General features: G+C 42.8%; 1 protein-coding gene across 5 annotated transcripts in view; it reads left to right on the top strand.

The window, feature by feature from the left end:
• The window catches only part of LOC121554415 (oxysterol-binding protein 1), a 65,577-nt gene that overhangs the window by 11,535 nt on the left and 30,318 nt on the right, over positions 1 to 23,724 (top strand). For all 5 annotated transcript variants that reach the window (XM_041867998.2, XM_041867999.2, XM_041867996.2 and 2 more), the window contains exons 4-6: positions 3,448 to 3,607; positions 6,949 to 7,060; positions 7,606 to 7,777. In XM_041867998.2, the coding sequence (XP_041723932.2) occupies positions 3,448 to 3,607; positions 6,949 to 7,060; positions 7,606 to 7,777 (444 nt within the window). The remainder of the gene's footprint in view (positions 1 to 3,447; positions 3,608 to 6,948; positions 7,061 to 7,605; positions 7,778 to 23,724) is intronic.

Genomic DNA, 23,724 nt, shown 5'->3' with positions numbered 1-23,724 from the left:
AGGAGGGGACTAAGCACGCGTCCCTGAAGGGCCCCCATGTTGAGAGTCAGCGTGGCGGATGTGTTGCCTACCCTCACCACCTGGGGTTGGCCCGTAAGGAAGTCCAGGATCTAGTTTCAGAGGGAGGTGTTCAGTCCCAGGGACCTTAGCTTAGTGATGAGCTTCGATGGCAGTATGGTCTTGAAGCTGTAGTCAATGAACAGCATTCTCACATAGGTGTTCCTCTTGTCCAGGTGGGAAATAGAGATTGGGATCATCTGTGGATCTTTTGGGGTGGTATAAGAATTGGAGTGGGTCTAGGGTGTCTGGGATGATGGAGTTGATGTGAGCCATGACCAGCCTTTCAAAGCATTTCATGGCTATATATGTGAGTGCTTGGGGGCAATAGTCATTTAGAAGGGTTACCTTGGTGTTCTTGGGAACAGGGACTATGGTGGTCTGCATGAAACATGTTACAGCCTGGGTCAGGGAGAGGTTGAAAATGTCAGTGAAAACACTTATTTCTCTTTCATGCTTCCATCAGTCTTTATAACAGTCTCTGACTACACTGAACAAAAATATAAACGCAACATGCAACAATGTCAAAGATTTTACTGAGTTACAGTTCATATAAGGAAATCAGTCAATTGAAATTAATTAATTAGGCCCTAATCTATAGATTTCACATGACTGGGAATACAGATATGCATCTGTTGGTCACAGATACCGTAAAAATAAATAAAAGGTAGGGACGTGAGTCAGAAAACCAGTGACCTCAATTTGCCTCATGCAGCGTGACATATCTCCTTCGCATAGAGTTGATCATGCTGTTGATTGTGGCCTGTGGCATGTTGTCCCACTCCTCTTCAATGGCTATGCAAAGTTGCTAGATATTGGCGGGAACTGGAACACGCTATCATACACGTCGATCCAGGGCATCCCAACATGCTCAATGGGTGACATGTCTGGTGAGTATGCAGGCCATGGAATAACTGGGACATTTTCAGCTTCCAGGAATTGTGTACAGATCCTTGCGACATGCGACCATGCATTATCATGCTGAAACATGAGGTGATGGCGGCGGATGAATGGCATGGCAATGGACCTCAGGATCTCGTCACAGTATCAAATTGCCATCAATGAAATGCAATTGTGTTCGTTGACCGTAGCTTATGCCTGCCCATACCATAACCCCACCGCCACCATGGGGCACTCTGTTCACAATGTTGACATCAGCAAACCGCTCACCCACAAGACACCATACACGCTGTCTGCCATCTGCCCGGTACAGTTGAAACTGGGATTCATCCATGAAGAGCGCACTTCTCCAGTGTGCCAGTGGCCATCGAAGGTGAGCATTTGCCCACTGGTCAGTTACGATGCTGAACTTCAGTCAGGTCAAGACCCTGGTGAGGACGACAAGCATGCAGATGAGCTTCCCTGAGAAGGTTTCTGGTTGTGCAAATTACTTGGTTGTGCAAACGCACAGTTTCATCAGCTGTCCGGGTGGCTTGTCTCAGACGATCCCGCAGGTGAAGAAGCCGGACGTGGAGGTCCTGGGCTGGCGTGGTTACAAGTGGTCTGCGGTTGTGAGGCCAGTTGGACCTACCGCCAAATTCTCAAATGACTTTGGAGGCGGCTTATGGTAGAGAAATGAACATTCAATTATCTGCCAACAGCTCTGGTGGACATTCCTGCAGTCAGCATGCCAATTGCACGCTCCATCAAAGCTTCCGATATCTGTGGCATTGTGTTGTATGACAAAACTGCACATTTAAGTGGCCTTTTTATTGTCCCCAAGAACAAGGTGCGCCTGTGTAGTGATCATGCTGTTTAATCAGCTTCTTGATATGCCACCCCTGTCAGGTAGATTGATTATCTTGGCAAAGGAGAAATGCTCACAAACAGGGATGTAAACAAATTTATACACACGATTTGAGAGAAATTAGTTTTTTGTGCGTTTCATTTTTGGGTAGAATTTATTTTTCCTTTCATGAAACATGGGACCAACACTTTACATGTTGCGTTTTTTTATTTTTGTTGAGTGTAATTAGACCATTCATAAACTTTGGTCATTGTTTTTAAAAGTTTCTTTACTGTCATCAACAGAATACTTGAGGAAATATGGAGGAGTTTATGTTAAAGCTGCAATACAGTGCATTCAGAAACTATTCCACATTTTGTTACGTTACAGCCTTATTTATTTCCCTCATTAATCTACACACAATACTGCATAATGACAAAGGGAAAACAGGTTTTTAGACATTTTTGCCTATGTATAAAAAAAACAAAAAACAGATGCCCTTTGCTATGAGACTCAAAATTGTGCTCAGGTGCGTCCTGTTTCCATTGATCATCCTTGAGATGTCTACAACTTGATTGGATTCCACCTGTGGTAAATTCAATTGATTGAACATGATTTGGAAAGACACACACCTGTCTATATAAGGTCCAACAGTTGACAGTGCATGTCAGAGCAAAAACCAAGCCATGAGGTCAAAGGAATTGTCCGTAGAGCTCAGAGACAAGATTGTGTCGAGGCACAGATCTGGGGAAGGGTACCACCATGCTTCACTGCAGGAATGGTATTGACCAGGTGACGAGCGGTGCCAGGATTCCTCCAGACGTGAAACTTGGCATTCAGGCCAAAGAGTTCAATCTTGGTTTCATCAAACCAGAGAATCTTGTTTCTCATGGTCTGAGAGTCCTTTAGGTGAGTTTTGGCAAAGTCCGTGCGGGCTGTTGTGCCTTTTACTGAGGAGTGGCTTCGGTCTGGCACTCTACCATAATGGCCTGATTGGTGGAGTGCTGCAGAGATGTTTGTCTTTCTGGAAAGTTCTCCCATCTCCACAGAGGAAATATGTGTTCTTGGGGATCTTCAATGCTGCAGAAATGTTTTGGTACCCTTCCCAAGATCTGTGCCTTGACACACTCCTGTCTTGGAGCTCTACGGACAATTCCTTCGACCTCATGGCTTGGTTTTTGCTCTGACATGCACTGTCAACTGTGGGACCTTATATACAGGTGTGTGCCTTTCCAAATCATGTCCAATCAATTGAATTTACCTCAGGTGGACTCCAAGTTGTAGAAACGTCTCAAGGATGATCAGTGGAAACAGGATGCACCTGAGCTCAATTTCAAGTCTCATAGCAAAGGGTCTGAATACTTACGTTAAGGTATTTCCATTTTTTATAATTTTAAATAAATTTGCACCAAAAAAAAAATAAAATAGATCCATTTTAGAATAAGGCTGTAACGTAACAAAATGTGGAAAAAGGGAAGGGGTCTGAATACTTTCTGAATGCACTGTAAGTATGTCATTTGTTGTTTTTGTTCCCTTTATCTAATATTAGGTTTTGGTTGAAGATCTGAAAACATTCATTATCAAAAATAGAGAATCTGAATGTGGGCAAATACTTTTTCACAGTACTGTAACTTGAGCCCTTCCCCCATTTTCATTTTCCTCAGATGACTCTGGGGATGACTTTCCTCCAAACTCGCCGCGGGGACAAGTCGGTGGTGCCCAGAGCTTGGAGGTCCAGTCCACTCTCAGGACACTGGGCAGCAAGGTGGACGATCTGAGCACATGCAATGACCTCATCTCTAAACATGGCTCCGCCCTGCAGAGGTCAGTACACTTTCTTCTCCTGATTTGGTCAAACGGTTGTGCTCTTGAAGTGATAGTTTCTCATGTCACTTCTCTGAGTGTTAAAGGTGCAACATGTAATATTTTAGCCAATCATTTCAATTTCTTCATGTTTTCTTTTAGGACACTGCTTAGAGAAAGACCTTGAATGGCTTAGTACTGCTTCTTACATTATTTATTATCCCAAAAAGTGTTGTGTGCTAATATATTTGCTATTGTTGTCAACCTCGTGAATGAGAACCAATCACAATACAGGAAGTAGTCGCAGTAAAAAAGCTAATTTGCAGTGTCACACAGCGTTCTAAAAGCCATGTTTCACTTTGTGGATTGCTGTTCCTTTACATCTAGTATGTAATTTACATTTAGCTCTAGTTGCAAATGGAAATGTCTGTTAAATTTATAACATTTAACACTAGACTCGCCACAGAGATTTCTGAGGCATCAGGTGATTTAAGAAGTCTAATAACAGTATTTAACACAATGACATTGTTAAAAAAAATTATATCACTGTCCGTAGCCTATTTGTGTTATGAGCTCTTTTAGGAGGACGTGTAATTTAGAAAGTTTTTTTGCCCCTTCTCCCAACAGTTGCTTGCCCAGTTGATAATAGCCCAACAAAACTACACCTACCAAAACTAATTTCACACTTATAATTGATGTAAAAACAAGATTAAATTGAGAAAATGCTGATGGGTGAGAATATTATAAATTGTCAAATTGTGAATGAAGAGGCCAGCGTGTTTAATTGACACTGGTGAGGCAAGATTTTCTATATACACTACATGACTAAAAGTATGTGTGCTCGTCGAACATCTCGTTCCAAAATCGTGGGCATTAATATGGAGTTGGTCCCCCCTTTGCTGCTGTAACAGCCTCCACTCTTCTGTTAAGACTTTCAACTAGATGTTGGAACATTGCTGCAGGGACTTGCTCCCATTCAGCCACAAGGATTAGTGAGGTCGGCACTGATGTTGGGCGATTAGGACTGGCTCGCAGTCTGCGTTCCAATTCATCCCAAAGGTGTTTGATGGGGTTGAAGTCAGGGCTCTGTGCAGGCCAGTCAAGTTCTTCCACAACGATCTTGACAAACCATTTCTGTATGGACCTCGCTTTGTGCACGGGGGCATTGTCATGCTGAAACAGGAAAGAGCCTTCTCCAAACTGTTGCCACAAAGTTGGAAGCACAGAATTGTCTAGAATGTCATTGTATGCTGTAGCGTTAAGATTTCCCTTCACTGGAACTAAGGGGCCTAGTCCGAACCATGAAAAATATTCCTCCTCCACAAAACTTGACAGTTGGCACTATGCATTGGGGCAGGTAGTGTTCTCCTGGCATCCGCCAAACCCAGATTCGTCCGTCGGACTGCCAGACGGTGAAGCGTGATTAATCACTCCAGAGAACGCGTTTCCACTGCTCCAGAGTCCAATGGCGGCTAGCTTTACAACACTCCAGCCGTTGCTTGGCGTTGCGCATGGTGATCTTAGCCTTGTGTGCGACTGCTCGGCCATGGAAACCCATTTCATGAAGCTCCCAACGAACAGTTATTGTGCTGACGTTGCTTCCAGTGTCAGTTTGGAACTCTGTAGTGAGTGTTGCAACTGAAGACAGACTATACGCGCTACACGCTTCAGCACTTGGCGGTCCCGTTCTGTCAGCTTGTGTACTACTTCGCGGCTGAGCCATTGTTGCGCCTAGATGTTTCCACTTCCCAATAACAGCACGTACAGTTGATCGGGGCACCTCTAGCAGGGCAGGAATTTGATTAACTGACTTGTTGGAAAAGTGGCATCCTAAGATGGTGCCACGTTGAAAGTCACTGAGCTCTTCAGTAAGGCCATTCTACTGCCAATGTTTGTCTATGGAGATTGCATGGCTGTGTGCTCTATTTTATACACCTGTCAGCAACGGGTGTGGCTGAAATAGCCTAATCCACTAATTTGAAGGGGTGTCCACATACTTTTGTGTGTCTATATAGTGTATATTTATTCCATTATAGCCGTGTTAGCTAGCTTGAACATTGAATACTAAGGTTAGCAGCTAATGTTAGATAAGTAGCTAGCATGCTAAAAAGGCAACCCAGTACTAATGACTGGTGGCCATTTCGGCATCACTCTTCCAACCTTTAAGATCTTTCAGTGCTCGCCACCTTTCCAAATTAATTCCAATGTTTATCCGGTATCTTGATTGGTCATGAGCAGCCTTTTTCTCACTGCTTTTTTTCTTTTCTGGTCGAGTTGATTCAGATCCAAGAAATGATGATAATGCTTGTTCTGTAGACATTTTCTGAAAACGTTGTCCCTGCTACTGCAACAGTGTATCTTTGGCAGCTGTAGAAAGTTACTTTTCACTTCCTCTCTCTCTAGCAACGTCATTTGAGAGGGCGGGAGTTAGCGCTAAGACACCTTTCCCAGAAGGCCAGCCCAGAGCAGCATAGGACCAAATCCCTTGTTTGAAAACACAACACGAAGTGGGGTGGCATGGGGGCACCCACGGCCTGCGGATTTCAGCTTCAAAACAACATAGATGTGTGTTAATTTGTAATAAGTGCACACGAATATAAGCAAGTCTTGTCTGCTAAATGAACAAACAAAATAGGCTACACCACTGGCATTTTGCATAGCCATGGATAGTCAACTCAGAATATGCTATTCTGTTCTTTTGAAATACAATTTTGTTGTATCTCCTAAGACATGCCTAAACACAAACAATATATAATTTTAAAAAGTATTCAGACGCCTTGAATTTTTCAAAATTGTTACATTACAGCCTTATTCTAAAATTTAAAACATTTCAAAAAATCTGTTTTTGCTTTGTCGTTATTGGGTATTGTGTGTGTGTGTGTGTGCGCAGATTGATGAGGAAAAAACAATTTAATCCAGTTTAGAATAAGGCTGTAACGTAACAAAATGTGGATAAAGTCAAAGGGAATGAATACTTTACGAATGCACTGTAAATTACATTGATTTTTAGACTGTTTAAATGTAGTCTAGATGTTCAAAAGGCATCATTGGCTGCTTCTTGAATGCTTCAACTCCTGGCGGTTCTAGTGTTATTGGAGAGATTTGAAACATTTCTGATCTCCACATATTCACACGCAAATGAACACCATATCAGAATCATGAATTTGTCCAGATTGGTTTTATAACCATTGATCAACTTATTTTTCAAACAGACTTTGCTCAATATTTGACTGATAATGATTTTTCTACTGATCACGCAGGTCATTTGATGATTTAGAGATACACTGAATGATTGAAGTCATATGATTGGCTGATTTTTATAGGTATTTCCACTCATTGTACTGAGTTGGCTTTTCCATCAGGTCCTTGTCTGAGTTGGATAGCTTGCGCCTCACCGGAGAGGCCGGAGATAAGATCCGGCAGGTGATGGAGAGAGCCACGCTTTTCCGCATCACCTCCAACGCCATGATCAACGTGAGTGTCAGCTTGTGCCGCCATCTTTACCCAAACTGACATATGAGAGACACTTGGTGCACTTAAAGGGGAAGTGCAGTCAACGTGATTATCCTGTGTTTTATATATCCACACTGAGGTTGGAATAATACTGTGAAAATGATGATAATGCACATTTAGTGTAAGAGCTGTTTGAAAAGACCGCCTGAATATCAGCTTTTTTGGCTGGGTGTTTTTTGTTGTTGTTGGTGTGAGTTAAATGACCAATAAGCATTTTCCCTCCTCTGCCAATAACAGCTAGTTTTCAGGTTACACATCCCTTTCATTCGGCACTTCCAATTCTTGCTTGAGAAATTGCATTTAGCTAAGAAGCTATTTTTGTTTGTTTTAAATTAAAATGGTCAAAAATAATCACGGTAAGGTACTTAATTGTTACCCAGAAATGAATGTTTGTGCCAGTATACCGTTGGAGTTTTGGTAATGCTCTTGGTACATTTCACCCCTTGGGTATACAGGGGCCTCCACTGGCCAAGTGTTGTAGTAATATTTGGGTAACGTTTCTTCAGGCGTGCAGAGACTTTTTGGCTCTGGCCCAAGCCCACAGTAAGCGCTGGCAGAAGGCCCTGCAGGCAGAGCGGGACCAGAGGGTGCGACTTGAGGAAACTCTGGAGCAGTTGGCCAAGCAGCACAACCACCTGGAGAGGGCCTTCAAGAGCAACAACACTGCAGACAGCAAGGGTAAGACAGAATGAGTGTGTTTATTTCATGAAAGTAACAAAATAAAATTTGATTTATTTCCCTGAGCCTCCTTTTGTCATTAAAATGCAGTCTGATCGTGTGGGCGTTGATACAATTTTAAATATATTAACATACACAGCCCTGATTGGCGGATAGGATCGTCTAGACCAGGACAGACCAAACTGGGGCCCGCGGGCCGAAGACGTTTGGGTTGGCCCTCCAGAATGTTACCCCAAAATGATCTGTGTGTGTGTGCGTGCCCTGCGTTCCTGCAGGGCATACAGTACCAGTCAAAAGTTTGGACACACCTACTCATTCCAGGGTTTTTCTTAATTTTTACTATATTCTACATTGTAGAATAATTGTGAAGACATCAAAACTATGAAATAACACATATGGAATCATGTAGTAACCAAAAAACTGTTAAACAAATCAAAATATTTTATTTTTGAGATTCTTCAAAGTAGCCTCCCTTTGCCGGCTTTGCACACTCTTGGCAGTCTCTCAACCAGCTTCACCTGGAATTCATTTCAATTAACAGCTGTGCCTTGTTAAAAGTTATTTTCTGGAATTTCTTTCCTTAATGCGTTTGAGCCAATCAGTTGTGTTGTGACAAGGTAGGGGGGGTATACAGAAGAGAGCCCTATTTGGTAAAAGGCCAAGTCTATATTATAGCAAGAACAGCTCAAATAAGCAAAGCGAAACGACAGTCCATCATTACTTTAAGACATGAAGGTCAGTCAATGCGGAACATTTCAAGTGCAGTCGCAAAAACCTTCAAGCGCTATGATGAAACTGGCTCTCATGAGGACCGCCACAGGAAAGGAAGACCCAGAGTTACCTCTGCTGCAGAGGATAAATTCATTAGAGTTAACTGCTCCTCAGATTGGAGCCCAAATAAATGCTTCACTAAGTTCAAGTAACAGACACATCTCAACATCAACTGTTCAGAGGAGACTGCGTGAATCAGGCCTTAATGGTTGAATTGCTGCAAAGAAACCACTACTAAAGGACACCAATAATAAGAATAGACTTGCTTGGGCCAAGAAACACGGGCAATGGACATTAGACCGGTGGAAATCTGTCCTTTCGTCTGAGTCCAAATTTGAGATGTTTGGTTCCAATCGCAGAGTTGGTGAACGGATGATCTCTGTATGTGTGGTTCCCACTGTGAAGCATGGAGGAGGTGGTGTGATGGTGTGGGGTTGCTTTGCTGGTGACGCTGTCGGTGATTTATTTAGAATTCAAGGCACACTTAACCAGCATGTTGGCCACAGCATTCTGCAGCGATACGCCATCCCATCTGGTTTGCGCTTAGTGGGATTCGTTTGTTTTTCAACAGGACAATGACCCAAAACATACCTACAGGCTGTGTAAGGGCTATTTGACCAAGAAGGAGAGTGATGGAGTGCTGCATCAGATGACCTCCTGGCCTCCACAATCACCCGACCTCAACCCAATTGAGATGGTTTGGGATGAGTTGGACTGCGGATTGAAGGAAAAGCAACCAAGAAGTGGGAACTCCTTCAATACTGTTGGAAAAGCATTCCTCATGAAGCTGGTTGAGAGAATGCCAAGAGTGTGCAAAGCTGTCATCAAGGCAAAGGGTGGCTAATTTGAAGAATCAAAAATATATTTTGATTTGTTTAACACTTTTTTGGTTACTACGTGATTCCATATGTGTTATTTCATAGTTTTGATGTCTTCACTATTATTCTACAATGTAGAAAATATTAAAAATAAGGAAAAACCCTTGAATGTGTGGTCCTCTGTAGCTCAGCTGGTAGAGCACGGCGCTTGTAACGCCAAAGGTAGTGGGGTCGAACCCCGGGACCACCCATATACAAAAAAAAAAAATGTATGCACGCATGACTGTAAGTCGCTTTGGATAAAAGCGTCTGCTAAATGGCATATTATATTATAATGAGTAGGTGTCCAAACTTTTGACTGGTACTGTATTTTCAGGGACTTAGTCGGGGTCTCAACTTACTGTTGAGAGTTGTAAAATTAGATTGCACAAGGTGCAATTTCAAAATTCGGTATTACATCAACCGTTTTCCACTTATGTCAGTCACTGACAGTCACTCAATTAGCCCATGTCACCTAACATTTTTTTGATTGCTAGGTAACTAGCTAGCTATCTAAACCTTGTAGTAATCTAATCATCACCAAATTACTGACCGGGCACGGGGGCTCTGACCTTGACGTAGCCCCCATTCATTTTGTTAGTCACTCTCATTCAAATATCATATGAACATGGCATTAGTTATGTCAAAATGTGTAAAGTTGCATGAAATTAGATTTGAAACTGCAAAATGTTATTGCCGCCCCATGACAAAATGAGTAGAATGTAATAAAATGTGTTTTAATACTGCACCATTTTCTCTACGCCCCATGGCAAAAAAAATTGAATTGCGGAAAATGTAGTTTAACACTGAAAAGAAGAAAAAAGAATCCACTGCCAAGAGGGCGGCACTAAAATGTCTTGCCCATGAGGTGGGGGGCCCCCCAACCAAATCTCGCATAGGGCCCCCAAAAGGTTAGATGTGCTTCTGCTGGATGACCTTCCCTGATGTTTTCCTGATCTCTCCAATACCTTTCTGACATATTTCAGTGACTTACTGCTGCAAACACAAATTGTTACACCGTTTCCATATTAAAGTCATTTGAAACATTCATGTTAGCCTTATGAACATAGAAACTTGATTGCAGTTTCTGTGCCACAACGGTTACATTGTTTTATAAATATGTTATTCTGGTAATCAGAATGTGTTGTTAGATGTCAAGTAGGGCTGTGGCAGAATAGCATATTCTGAGTCCTTATGTTAAGCCCTGATCTGCCTATGCCATATGGCTGTGGGCTAAACAGTTAATTTAGCAGACAAGATTTACTTAGAATTCCGTGGCATTATTACTTTAAAAAATAACATTTTTATAGTATGAAGAATACAATCGAACAGCTGAATAAAATAGAAAGTATATTTTATCCAAATGATTTCTGAGTGAGTGAGTTTAGCAGTTAACAAAGAAACAGGTCCTCCTATATGCTTAATTTAGAGTTATTTATGAAACTTTAGTTGTGATACAAACGTTAGGATTTTTAATACATTCTAAGGCTGCATGATGCAGCTAATGATTTGAAAAAAAGTCATATGAAAGGCATGAGCGCTGCACACTTCATCAGTCTCTCATTCACAAGCATTGATAATATTCTCACCCATCAAAATATTCTTATTTATTCTGGTCTTTACATATAGCCTAGGGGTGGAATTATTGTTTATTTAGAATGGCCCACAAAAAAAGTCATTCGTAGCCTGCACTCGAATGGCGAACGGAAGTTATGTGCTGTTACGTTTTTAATATGCAAGTATAGGCAGTGCGTCCATAAGACTAGGGTAAACTAATATTTTTCTAAAGTAAATTGAATTAAATTGCCAAAATGATATAGCCTAATTAGCATACTCCTGTCTATACAGAAATAAATAAACTAATTCAAAATAGGCTACAAAAGCATGATTTGGCCACAAAGGATCATTAGCGTATTAAAAAAAAAATAAGTAGTGGATTGTTTTAAATCATATTGCATACAGTTGGAAGGAAAGGCAGCGTGCGCAATTTGGGCAGATTATTGTTGAGTTTTGATGGTCTGTGAAAAGTACAGAGGCCAAGCCAGGCATATCACAATATTTTAAAATACAATTGCAGGAAAACATAGTTTGGAAAGAAAATGGTTATTGCTGTAAAGAGAAGACCATTTTTGTATTTGTATTTATTAAGGATCTCCATTAGCTGCCAAGGCAGCAGCTACTCTTAGCAGCAACATTAAGGCAGTTACAGTGGGGAGAACAAGTTTTGATACACTGCCGATTTTGCAGGTTTTCCTACTTACAAAGCATGTAGAGGTCTGTAATTGTTATCATAGGTACACTTCAACTGTGAGAGACGGAATCTAAAACAAAGATCCAGAAAATCACATTGTATGATTTTTAAGTAATTAATTTGCATTTTATTGCATGACATAAGTACACTGCTCAAAAAAATAAAGGGAACACTAAAATAACACATCCTAGATCTGAATGAATGAATGAATCTTATTAAATGCTTTTTTCTTTACATAGTTGAATGTGCTGACAACAAAATCACACAAATTATCAATGGAAATCAAATTTATCAACCCATGGAGGTCTGGATTTGGAGTCACCCTCAAAATTAAAGTGGAAAACCACACTACAGGCTGATCCAACTTTGATGTAATGTCCTTAAAACAAGTCAAAATGAGGCTCAGTAGTGTGTGTGGCCTCCACGTGCCTGTATGACCTCCCTACAACGCCTGGGCATGCTCCTGATGAGGTGGCGGATGGTCTCCTGAGGGATCTCCTCCCAGACCTGGACTAAAGCATCCGCCAACTCCTGGACAGTCTGTGGTGCAACGTGGCGTTGGTGGATGGAGCGAGACATGATGTCCCAGATGTGCTCAATTGGATTCAGGTCTGGGAATGGGCGGGCCAGTCCATAGCATCAATGCCTTCCTCTTGCAGGAACTGCTGACACACTCCAGCCACATGAGGTCTAGCATTGTCTTGCATTAGGAGGAACTCAGGGCCAACCGCACCATATGGTCTCACAAGGGGTCTGAGGATCTCATCTCGGTACCTAATGGCAGTCAGGCTACCTCTAGCGAGCACATGGAGGGCTGTGCGGCTCCCCAAAGAAATGCCACCCCACACCATGACTGACACACCGCCAAACCGGTCATGCTGGAGGATGTTGCAGGCAGCAGAACGTTCTCCACGGCGTCTCCAGACTCTGTCACGTCTGTCACATGTGCTCAGTGTGAACCTGCTTTCATCTGTGAAGAGCACAGGGCGCCAGTGGCGAATTTGCCAATCTTGGTGTTCTCTGGCAAATGCCAAACGTTCTGCACGGTGTTGGGCTGTAAGCCCAACCCCCACTTGTGGACGTCGGGCCCTCATACCACCCTCATGGAGTCTGTTTCTGACCGTTTGAGCAGACATGCACATTTGTGGCCTGCTGGAGGTCATTTTGCAGGGCTCTGGCAGTGCTCCTCCTGCTCCTCCTTGCACAAAGGCGGAGGTAGCAGTCCTGCAGCTGGATTGTTGCCCTCCTACGGCCTCCTCCACGTCTCCTGATGTACTGGCCTGTGTCCTGATAGCGCCTCCATGCTCTGGACACTACGCTGACAGACACAGCAAACCTTCTTGCCACAACTCGCATTGATGTGCCATCCTGGATGAGCTGCACTACCTGAGCCACTTGTGTGGGTTGTAGACTCCGTCTCATGCTACCACTAGAGTGAAAGCACCACCAGCATTCAAAAGTGACCAAAACATTAGCCAGGAAGCATAGGAACTGAGAAGTGGTCTGTGGTCACCACCTGCAAAACCAGTCCTTTATTGGGGGTGTCTTGCTAATTGCCTATATTTCCACCTGTTGTCTATTCCATTTGCACAACAGCATGTGAAATGTATTGTCAATCAGTGTTGCTTCCTAAGTGGACAATTTGATTTCACAGAAGTTTGATTGACTTGGAGTTACATTGTGTTGTTTAAGTGTTCCCTTTATTTTTTTGAGCAGTGTATTTGATACATCAGAAAAGCAGAACTTAATATTTGGTACAGAAACCTTTGTTTGCAATTACAGAGATCATACGTTTCCTGTAGGTCTTGACCAGGTTTGCACACACTGCAGGAGGGATTTTTGTTCACTCCTCCATACAAACCTTCTCCAGATCCTTTAGGTTTCGGGGCCATCGCTGAGCAATACAGACTTTCAGCTCCCTCCAAAGTTGTTCTATTGGGTTCAGGTATGGAGACTGGCTAGGCCACACCAGGACCTTGAGATGCTTCTTACGGAGCCAATCCTTAGTTGCCCTGGCTGTGTGTTTCGGGTTGTTGTCATGCTGGAAGACCCAGCCACGACCCATCTTCAATGCTCTTACTGAGGGAAGGAGGTTGTTGGCCAAAATCTCGCGATACATGGCCGCATCCATCCTCCCCTCAATACGGTGCAGTCGTCCTGTCCCCTTTGCAGAAAAGCATCCCCAAAGAATGATGTTTCCACCTCCATGCTTCACGGTTGGGATGGTGTTCTTGGGGATGTACTCATCCTTCTCCTTCCTCCAAACACGGCGAGTGGAGTTTAGACCAAAAGCTCTATTTTTGTCTCATCAGACCACATGACCTTCTCCCATTCCTCCTCTGGATCATCCAGATGGTCATTGGCAAACTTCAGACGGGCCTGGACATGCGCTGGCTTGAGCAGGGGGACCTTGCGTGCGCTGCAGGATTTTAGTCCATGACGGCGTAGTGTGTTACTAATGGTTTTCTTTGAGACTGTAGTCCCAGCTCTCTTCAGGTCATTGACCAGGTCCTGCCGTGTAGTTCTGGGCTGATCCCTCACCTTCCTCATGATCATTGATGCCCCACGAGGTGAGATCTTGCATGGAGCCCCAGACCGAGGGTGATTGACCGTCATCTTGAACTTCTTCCATTTTCTAATAATTGCGCCAACAGTTGTTGCTTTCTCACCAAGCTGCTTGCCTATTGTCCTGTAGCCCATCCCAGCCTTGTGCAGGTCTACAATTTTATCCCTGATGTCCTTACACAGCTCTCTGGTCTTGGCCATTGTGGAGAGGTTGAAGTCTGTTTGATTGAGTGTGTGGACAGGTGTCTTTTATACAGGTAACGAGTTCAAACAGGTGCAGTTAATACAGGTAATGAGTGGAGAACAGGAGGGCTTCTTAAAGAAAAACTAACAGGTCTGTGAGAGCCGGAATTCTTACTGGTTGGTAAGTGATCAAATACTTATGTCATGCAATAAAATGCAAATTAATTACTTAAAAATCATACAATGTGATTTTCTGGATTTTTGTTTTAGATTCCGTCTCTCACAGTTGAAGTGTACCTATGATAAAAATTACAGACCTCTACATGCTGTGTAAGTAGGAAAACCTGCAAAATTGGCAGTGTATCAAATATTTGTTCTCCCCACTGTATGTACAATTACAAATATTACATGACATTACATTTCATAATACTTTTCACAACACATTAATTTTGTTCCCTCAGGCCACTACTCTACTACAACATATCTGCAATACAAAATCCATGTGTACGTGTGTGTCTTATCATGTGTATGTGCAAGCGTGTGTCTCTCAATGAAAATATTAATCTGTATTTTAGTTAACAAAATTCTCAACTTAATAGAACGAACAATGGTATAGCCTATCTTATTGGTACCAGCGGAGAGCATCGACAATATCCACACTGCACATATTCACTATTTAGGCCTATCATTGTTGGGTCAGTGCTACTTAAGGTCTATTATATACAGTCAGGGGAAAAAAGTATTTGATCCCCTGCTGATTTTGTACATTTGCCCACTGACAAAGACATGATCAGTCTATAATTTTAATGGTAGGTTTATTTGAACAGTGAGAGACAGAATAACAACAAAAATATCCAGAAAAACGCATGTCAAAAATGTTATACATCTATTTGCTTTTTAATGAGGGAAATAAGTATTTGACCCCTCTACAAAACATGACTTAGTACTTGGTGGCAAAACCCTTGTTGGCAATCACAGAGGTCAGACGTTTCTTGTAGTTGGCCACCAGGTTTGCACACATCTCAGGTGGGATTTTCTTCCACTCCTCTTTGCCGATCTTCTCCAAGTCATTAAGGTTTCGAGGCTGACGTTTGGCAACTCGAACCTTCAGCTCCCTCCACAAATTTTCTATGGGATTAAGGTCTGGAGACTGGCTAGGCCACTCCATGACCTTTAATGTGCTTCTTCTTGAGCCACTCCTTTGTTGCCTTGGCCGTGTGTTTTGGGTCATTGTAATGCTGGAATACCCATCCACGACCCATTTTCAAAGCCCTGGCTGAGGGAAGGAGGTTCTCATCCAAGATTTGACGGTACATGGCCCCGTCCATCATCCCTTTGATGCGGTGAAGTTGTCCTGTCCCCTTAGCAGAAAAACACCCCCAAAACATAATGTTTCCACCTCCATGTTTGACGGTGGGGATGGTGTTCTTGGGGTCATAGGCAGCATTCCTCCTCCTCCAAACACGGCGAGTTGAGTTGATGCCAAAGAGCTCCATTTTGGTCTCATCTGACCACAACACTTTCATCCAGTTCTCCTCTGAATCATTCAGATGTTCATTGGCAAACTTCAGACGGGCCTGTATATGTGTGTTCTTGAGCAGGGGGACCTTGCGGGCGCTGCAGGATTTCAGTCCCTCACGGCGTAGTGTGTTACCAATTGTTTTCTTGGTGACTATGGTCCCAGCTGCCTTGAGATCATTGACAAGATCCTCCCGTGTAGTTCTGGGCTAATTCCTCACCGTTCTCATGATCATTGCAACTCCACAAGGTGCGATCTTGCATGGAGCCCCAGGCCGAGGGAGATTGACAGTTATTTTGTGTTTCTTCCATTTGTGAATAATCACACCAACTGTTGTCACCTTCTCACCAAGTTGCTTGGCGATGGCCTTTTAGCCCATTCCAGCCTTGTGTAGGTCTATAATCTTGTCCCTGACATCCTTGGAGAGCTCTTTGGTCTTGGCCATGGTGGAGAGTTTGGAATCTGATTGATTGATTGCTTCTGTGGACAGGGGTCTTTTATACAGGTAACAAACTGAGATTAGCACTCCCTTTAAGAGTGTGCTCCTAATCTCAGCTCGTTACCTGTATAAAAGACACCTGGGAGCCAGAAATCTTTCTGATTGAGAGGGGGTAAAATACTTATTTCCCTCATTAAAATGCAAATCAATTTATAACATTTTTGACATGCGTTTTTCTGGATTTTTTTGTTGTTATTCTGTCTCTCACTGTTCTAATAAACCTACCATTCAAATTATAGACTGATCATTTCTTTGTCAGTGGGCAAACGTACAAAATCAGCAGGGGATCAAATATATATTTTTCCCTCACTGTAGACCAGGACTGCCCAACCCTGTTCCTGGAGAGCTACTGTCCTGTAGGTTTTTGCTGAGGCCCGCAACTCTGTTTTCTCACACAAATGTTGGGCAACATGAGCTCATGGGCTCTCATGAAGTGTTGAATTTGATTTTTGATTGCATTTGCATTGATGTCAGAGTGTTTAGATGGACAATAGATCTCTGAGTACCAGCCCAGTAGTGACTGGCAGTTAGCAAGTTTGGTAGGCTACTAATGACCAGCAGCATCAGAGCGTATAGCCTATAGTTAAAATTAAGGCATATATACATTTTTCAATCATTTTCCATCCTAAAAATTAGGAATAAGCAAAGGCTTTGATTTTTTTGTTTGTTAAACAGACGGATAAGGGGTCTTAGGAAACATCTACCAGAAAGTCTTAAAAGGTATTAGAAAATACATCAAAACACAATAATGTTGGCGTAAAAGACCCCTGCCAACTAATATCAACACTTATATTTAGATTAGAATTGCTGCCATCTGTAAGTTTAAGAAACATGCCCTTGTGCCTCAATTCCGTGACAAAAAACCCACATCTTTAAGATATTTTTTTATTTCTCCCTGATGAGGGAGGATAATGAAGGTTCACAGAAGTAACAAGTAAAGGTAGATCTATCAATTAGTTATAGTTTTTTTTTTACTGATAAACATTTTGTTTATGAATTAAGTGATTCAAACTCGAAATTCTGTTACCATATCGGTGACGGAATTTCCAAAAAATCAGTAATGGAATTTCTGCAATTGAATTGGCTACAATGGGAAATCATAGTAGTCACAAACCACAGTTGGGTCACCTGCTACTGTCCTCCCTTACACTGGCATACTGTTATGTTCAGCTGGTAACTGTTTTCTTTCTATTGTCTGGTGGTTAAAGCAACAGTGTGAAAAGTCTGGACAACCTCTCGCTCTCGCAGACTGGACTAAATCTGAACCAATCATAGATGTTCATGTTTCACAAGTTTGGGACAACACAGTAGAGTACAGTAAAGAAAAGTTGAGTATAGTACAATCCTGTACAGTAGAGTTCAGTACAGTACACAATAGAGCGCACGAGTTGAGTATACTATAATGTACTGAACTACAGTGCATTCAGAAAATATTCAGACCCCTTGACTTTTTCCCACATGTTGTTACTCTACAGCCTAATTCTGAAATAGATTTAAAAAATATTTCCCTCATCAATTTACACACAATACCCCATAATCACAAAGCGAAAATAGGTTTTTAGACATTTTTGCACATTTATATAATTTAAAAAAAACTAAAATCATATTTACATGAGTATTCAGACCCTTTACTCAGTACATTGTTGAAGCACCTTTGGCAGCGATTACAGCCTCGAGTCTTCTTAGGTATGACGCTACAAGCTTGGCACACCTGTATTTAGGGAGTTTCTCCCATTCTTCTCTGCAGATTCTCTCAAGCTCTGTCAGGTTGGATGGGGAGCGTTGCTGCACAGCTATTTTCAGGTCTCTCCAGAAATGTTCAATCCGGGCTCTGGCTGGTCCGCTCAAGCACATTCAGAGACTTGTCCCCAAGCCACTCCTGCGTTGTCTTGGCTGTGTGCTTAGGGTCGTTGTCCTGTTGGAAGGTGAACCTTAGCCCCAGTCTGACGTCCTGAGCGCTCTGGAACAGGTTTTTATCAAGGATCTTGCGGTATTTTGCTCTGTTCATCGATCCTGACTAGTCTCCCAGTCCCTGCCGCTGGAAATAAAATAATAGCCACAGTAGAATAATACCCAAATATGCAAAGGAGGCTATTGCATGTCTAACTTTTCATGTAACTATTTAGGATACATGACATTCATACCCATAATTATGCAATTCTGTTTAGTACTGATCAGGGACCCCATGAGGAAATTCAGTTACCGCAATTCTGTTACCGTGTGTAAATCCACTTTACTTACTATAGTTCAATAACCAAAATAGATATTTTCAGACTCAAGGTGCCATGTCATTGCTGACACCCCATTCTTTCTGCAGACATCTGTTGAATCTTAATTTGGAGCAGATATTTTAAGTTGTTGGAAAACGTCATCTGCACAGTCAAAATCAAAAGTAACAGTCAGTATCTGGTGTGGCCACCAGCTGCATTAAGTACTGCAGTGCATCTCCTCCTCATGGACTGCACCAGATTAGCCAGTTCTTGGACATTTCTGGGGGGAATGGCCCTAGCCCTCACCCACCGATCCAACAGGTCCCAGACGTGCTCAATGGGATTGAAATCCGGGCTCTTCGCTGGCCATGGCAGAACACTGACATTCCTGTCTTGCAGGAAATCACGCACAGAACGAGCAGTATGGCTGGTGGCATTGTCATGCTGGAGGGTCATGTCAGGATGAGCCTGCAGGAAGGGTACCACATGAGGGAGGAGGATGTCTTCCCTGTAACGCACAGCGTTGAGATTGCCTGCAATGACAACAAGCTCAGTCCGATGATGCTGTGACACACCGCCCCAGACCATGACGGACCCTCCACCTCCAAATCAATCCCGCTCCAGAGTACAGGCCTCAGTGTAACGCTCATTCCTTCAACGATAAACGCGAATCCGACCATCACCCCTGGTGAGACAAAACCGCGACTCGTCAGTGAAGAGCACTTTTTGCCAGTCCTGTCTGGTCCAACGACGGTGGGTTTGTGCCCATAGGCGACATTGTTGCCGGTGATGTCTGGTGAGGGACATGCCTTACAACAGGCCTACAAGCCCTCAATCCAGCCTCTCTCAGCCTATTGCGGACAGTCTGAGCACTGATGGAGGGATTGTGTGTTCCTGGTGTAACTCAGGCAGTTGTTGTTTCCATCCTGTACCTGTCATGCAGGTGTGATGTTTGGATGTACCGATCCTGTGCAGGTGTTGTTACGCGTGGTCTGTCACTGTGAGGACGGTCAGCTGTCCGTCCTGTCTCCCTGTAGCGCTGTCTTAGGCGTCTCACAGTACGGACATTGCAATTTATTGCCCTGGCCACATCTGCAGTCCTCATGCCTCCTTGCAGCATGCTTAAGGCACGTTCACGCAGATGAGCAGGGACCCTGGGCATCTTTCTTTTGGTGTTTTTCAGAGTCAGTAGAAAGGCCTCTTTAGTGTCCTAAGTTTTCATAACTGTGACCTTAATTGCCTACCGTCTGTAAGCTGTTAGTGTCTTAACCACAGGTGCATGTTCATTAATTGTTTATGGTTCATTGAACAAGCATGGGAAACAGTGTTTAAACCCTTTACAATGAAGATCTGTGAAGTTATTTGGATTTCTACGAATTATCTTTGAAAGACAGGGTCCTGAAAAAGGGACGTTTCTTTTTTTGCTGAGTTTAGATACCATCTGGAGTCACTATCGCCACAACTTCAAGAGAGGACAGATCAGAACTGTTTAGGGCGTTTCTGATTCAGGAAATCGAGACAAACTATTCACCATATGACAAATTATTACATTCCCAATTTTCTTACTCCAACATTTCTAAGACAAATGTGAAAGAGCATAACAACACACTGTTGAAACTATTTAGCAAATTAGCTTATACTCCCTTATCATACTCGCGACCTCACCGCAGAGTTACAGGGTCAGGGAGTTAGGGCAAAATCCCGACCATACAACAGACCCAATCTGGTGAGATTTGTATTGAAGCAAAAACAAAACAACCAAAACAACAACACTTCTTCATATTATACTTAATTCTCACCCAATGTCTCTAGCCTTTCTGGCGAGGGTGATCAGGCCTCACCAGAAAGTCAGAACAGAGGTCATTCAACACCATTAAGTGAGTATGTTCTTCCCTTTTCTTTCCCTGTACTTCAGTTTACTTATTTAAATACATTTCAAACATTCTGTGTACCAGGTTTACATTGGGTTTCTCAGTACATTTGTGCAACCCAAAATTCGGACATTAGATACTTTAGAAGATTGAATTTGTGTGCCCTTTAAGGTGCATCCTTTCTAACCCGCAAAGCACCTACTAAAACCAAATTAAAAAACCCCACACAATTAAATCAGACATGGTATTAACACCATTAACAAATCTTAATAACCGGTGTGTGGTAAAATGTAGGGTAAAAACAAACAAATGGCCAGGCCTTACTTAATTGGGAGCTCCCTTTACGGCCCGATTCGGGTACCTTTATATCTTTATAAAACTGCAGAATTTCACTAACTTCTCTCCCAAGACAACAGCCTCGGGAAACATTTCAAAGAGGGAGATAGGGACACCCCATCCTCTCCTGGAAGAGAAAATGTACATTTCGTTAGTATTCACTAGGCTAAATCTGAATCGGCAACACAAAAGTTTTAATTACAGACAAAACAAAACATAACTTCTGTTCACCGGGAGTCCACTGGCCTCCCTCCACTCATGAATCTGAATTTGTGTTTTAATCCATCCCCACGGTTACTGCGTATACTATTACCAATCTCCATTGGATATTCAATGCCCTTCTTATTCATGAACAACATTTTTAAAGGTAATCTTAGGTTTGGTAACCCCAATGCGGTCGCTTGACAGAATAGCTTTTTCAAAACTCTACAAACAATTACAATATTAACTCCACTCTAATTTCGTGTGACCTCTCCCTTTTGTCAATTCTATGAAGCTATTTCAGAATAAGACGGAATAAAGTGTCTCACATTTTTTTAAAAATAAATTAAAAGATTCTCTGAGCTTGCAAGGAGTGTTTGGCCATGCCAATTTTAACTTCTTACCTTTTAGAATCCATTCCCGTAGCATTTTGCATAGATTATCCAACCCCAAAATTGGTTCTACACCCGTCGCCATGTAAAATGATCTGGGTATTGTTACTGGTCCTGTGGTCAGAGACATGGGTAGTAGTCATATCGCTTTAGATTCTGCCCCTGTTACCCCACAAAATGTAATACTTTTTCCTGTCGCAAATGTAGCCAATTTGACGACCGCACAGAGACAAAATACGCCTATGTGTTACTCCTAACTCCGGCCGCTTTCAGGAGTGCTTGCTGTTGCTCACTAGTCAGTGAAGAAAATGTCTGCACTGCCGCACTTACCCCGAAATGAGCCGGCACAGAGGGCACCACCGTACAGTCTGTCACCAAATGCATTGCATTGGTGACAAGGTTTGGTGGCTTTTCGCTGCCAAATGTATTTGTTGTCATATTTACCTCTCCGCTTGATTTTATTTTTCTTACTCTTGAATCCATTACCGGTACCTGTGGTATGTTGAGCAGCGACTACACACACTGCAAAGTGAGCGGAATTAGATTCCACTCTCAATGCGGCTTGAACGATCTCCGCCCATGTGGAGTTTTGGTCCACTACCCCTGCAATAGCAGTTTTGACAGTGGGTTTCAACCTTGCCATCAAAGTGGAGTTACACATTTCTGCATTTCATTAAAATGATATGCTAGTGCCAGATTAGTGCACAAAGCATCTTCCATCCTATCAACGTACTCACGTACCCCCTCATTTTGACCCTGAGTGCATCTATTAATTTTGTTAATGTCAGGGCGTAACAAAGTATTTCCAAAAGCTGTCACAAATAGTTCAATTTGTTCCTGTGAGGTTGATGGATCACATGCCTCACGAGCGGACGACCAGACGGGAGTACAATAGTTTCCGACTAATTGTGCCAACATTGCTCTTGGCAATAGGGAACGGATAACGTTATCATAATCACCAGCGTGGAATCCAAAATTTCGTCCCTGTTTCCATAGGAAACTGATAAATTCCTGACCCTCTTTAACCGGGTCAGGCACTTCTTTCATTATGCTACGCATTTCACCAATACTCAGCGGCTGGTGTTGGTGTTGAATTTGAAGTCGTGTTATAGGTTGGCCATCTAGCAGTATGGGGTTCCCTTCCTCTGGGAGTATCTGCCCGGGATAATAAGTAATCGCAACTGCATGAGTACGAACCGGGCGCACCTCTCTATGGTTTCCGGGGTCCTTCGGATCTAAGATCCAGTCTGGGACAACTATGTCTGGACTGGTGATACGTCCCTCTTCTACCTCTCTCAACCTGTAATGCTATTTTTCCTCTATAAGAGAGGGGTATAGGGGAGGCATGACCTGTTTAGCCTGGGATGCATGATATTCCGGGGCGAACGGTGGGGAAGTGACGATAGCATACACCCCCCACAGGTGTTCTGATACTGCTGGAGGGTAGCCGTAAGTTGTTGGACTTTATTTTCATTCTTTTCCAGAGCCCTCGCGCGGTTCTGGTTCTGTTCACCAATTTAGGAGCCTGCCCTTCTGCTATTTCAAATGGTTTTATTAGTTGCCTCATTCTTGTCAGTCGCCTGGACAAGATGACCCTGCATATCTTTAATTTGAGCTTTATCTGTTTTACTCTTCTGTTGATAAAACGCCGACATCACATTTTTCATTGTCATACCACAACAGCATCTCTGAGTTCTTTATTTGATTAGAATTTTCCGTCAGCAGGGAACTGTCCATGTTGGAACTGTCGACCAATTTGCTAAATTTCCCCCATACTCGAGACGATTTGGTAGAATGCTTGTGTGCCTCTATGGCTTTATTAATCTTTCCTTCCTCTATCCCCCCTTTTAAAGGGAGAATCGGGGCTGCCAGTCGGCATTTTAATAGTTATTATTCTGACGCCTCTCCCGACGGTGTCCAGGGTGTTTAGATTTCCTCACCCACAGCTCTAATACACGCCAATTTTAACAATTTTTCAGGTAGATACCCACTTCCCGGAGAGTAGTTACGGTATAGGTGCCTAATAATTTGGTCACGGGACCTGATACCTTGTACTAGAACCAAAACTGAAGCGTCTGCCCATTTATTTCTGGAGAATACGGTAGACCTAATGTCTTATACCAGTGACAAGCTACAAATATCACTGTTGTTGACAACACACACAACCAAAATTATTCAGTTGTCTTCCTATTTCCACATAATCTGTCACGGTCCCCCTCCCCAATAGGGCATAAACCCACCTCTCTCCTTATTGCTACTGCTAATACACTCAAATCATGTTCAAACAACATT

The sequence above is a fragment of the Coregonus clupeaformis genome, unplaced genomic scaffold (genome assembly GCF_020615455.1).
Source record: "Coregonus clupeaformis isolate EN_2021a unplaced genomic scaffold, ASM2061545v1 scaf0003, whole genome shotgun sequence".
Taxonomy (NCBI): domain Eukaryota; kingdom Metazoa; phylum Chordata; class Actinopteri; order Salmoniformes; family Salmonidae; genus Coregonus; species Coregonus clupeaformis.
The sequence above is the reverse complement of the archived record's forward strand: the minus strand, read 5'-3'. Positions and strand labels throughout refer to the sequence as shown.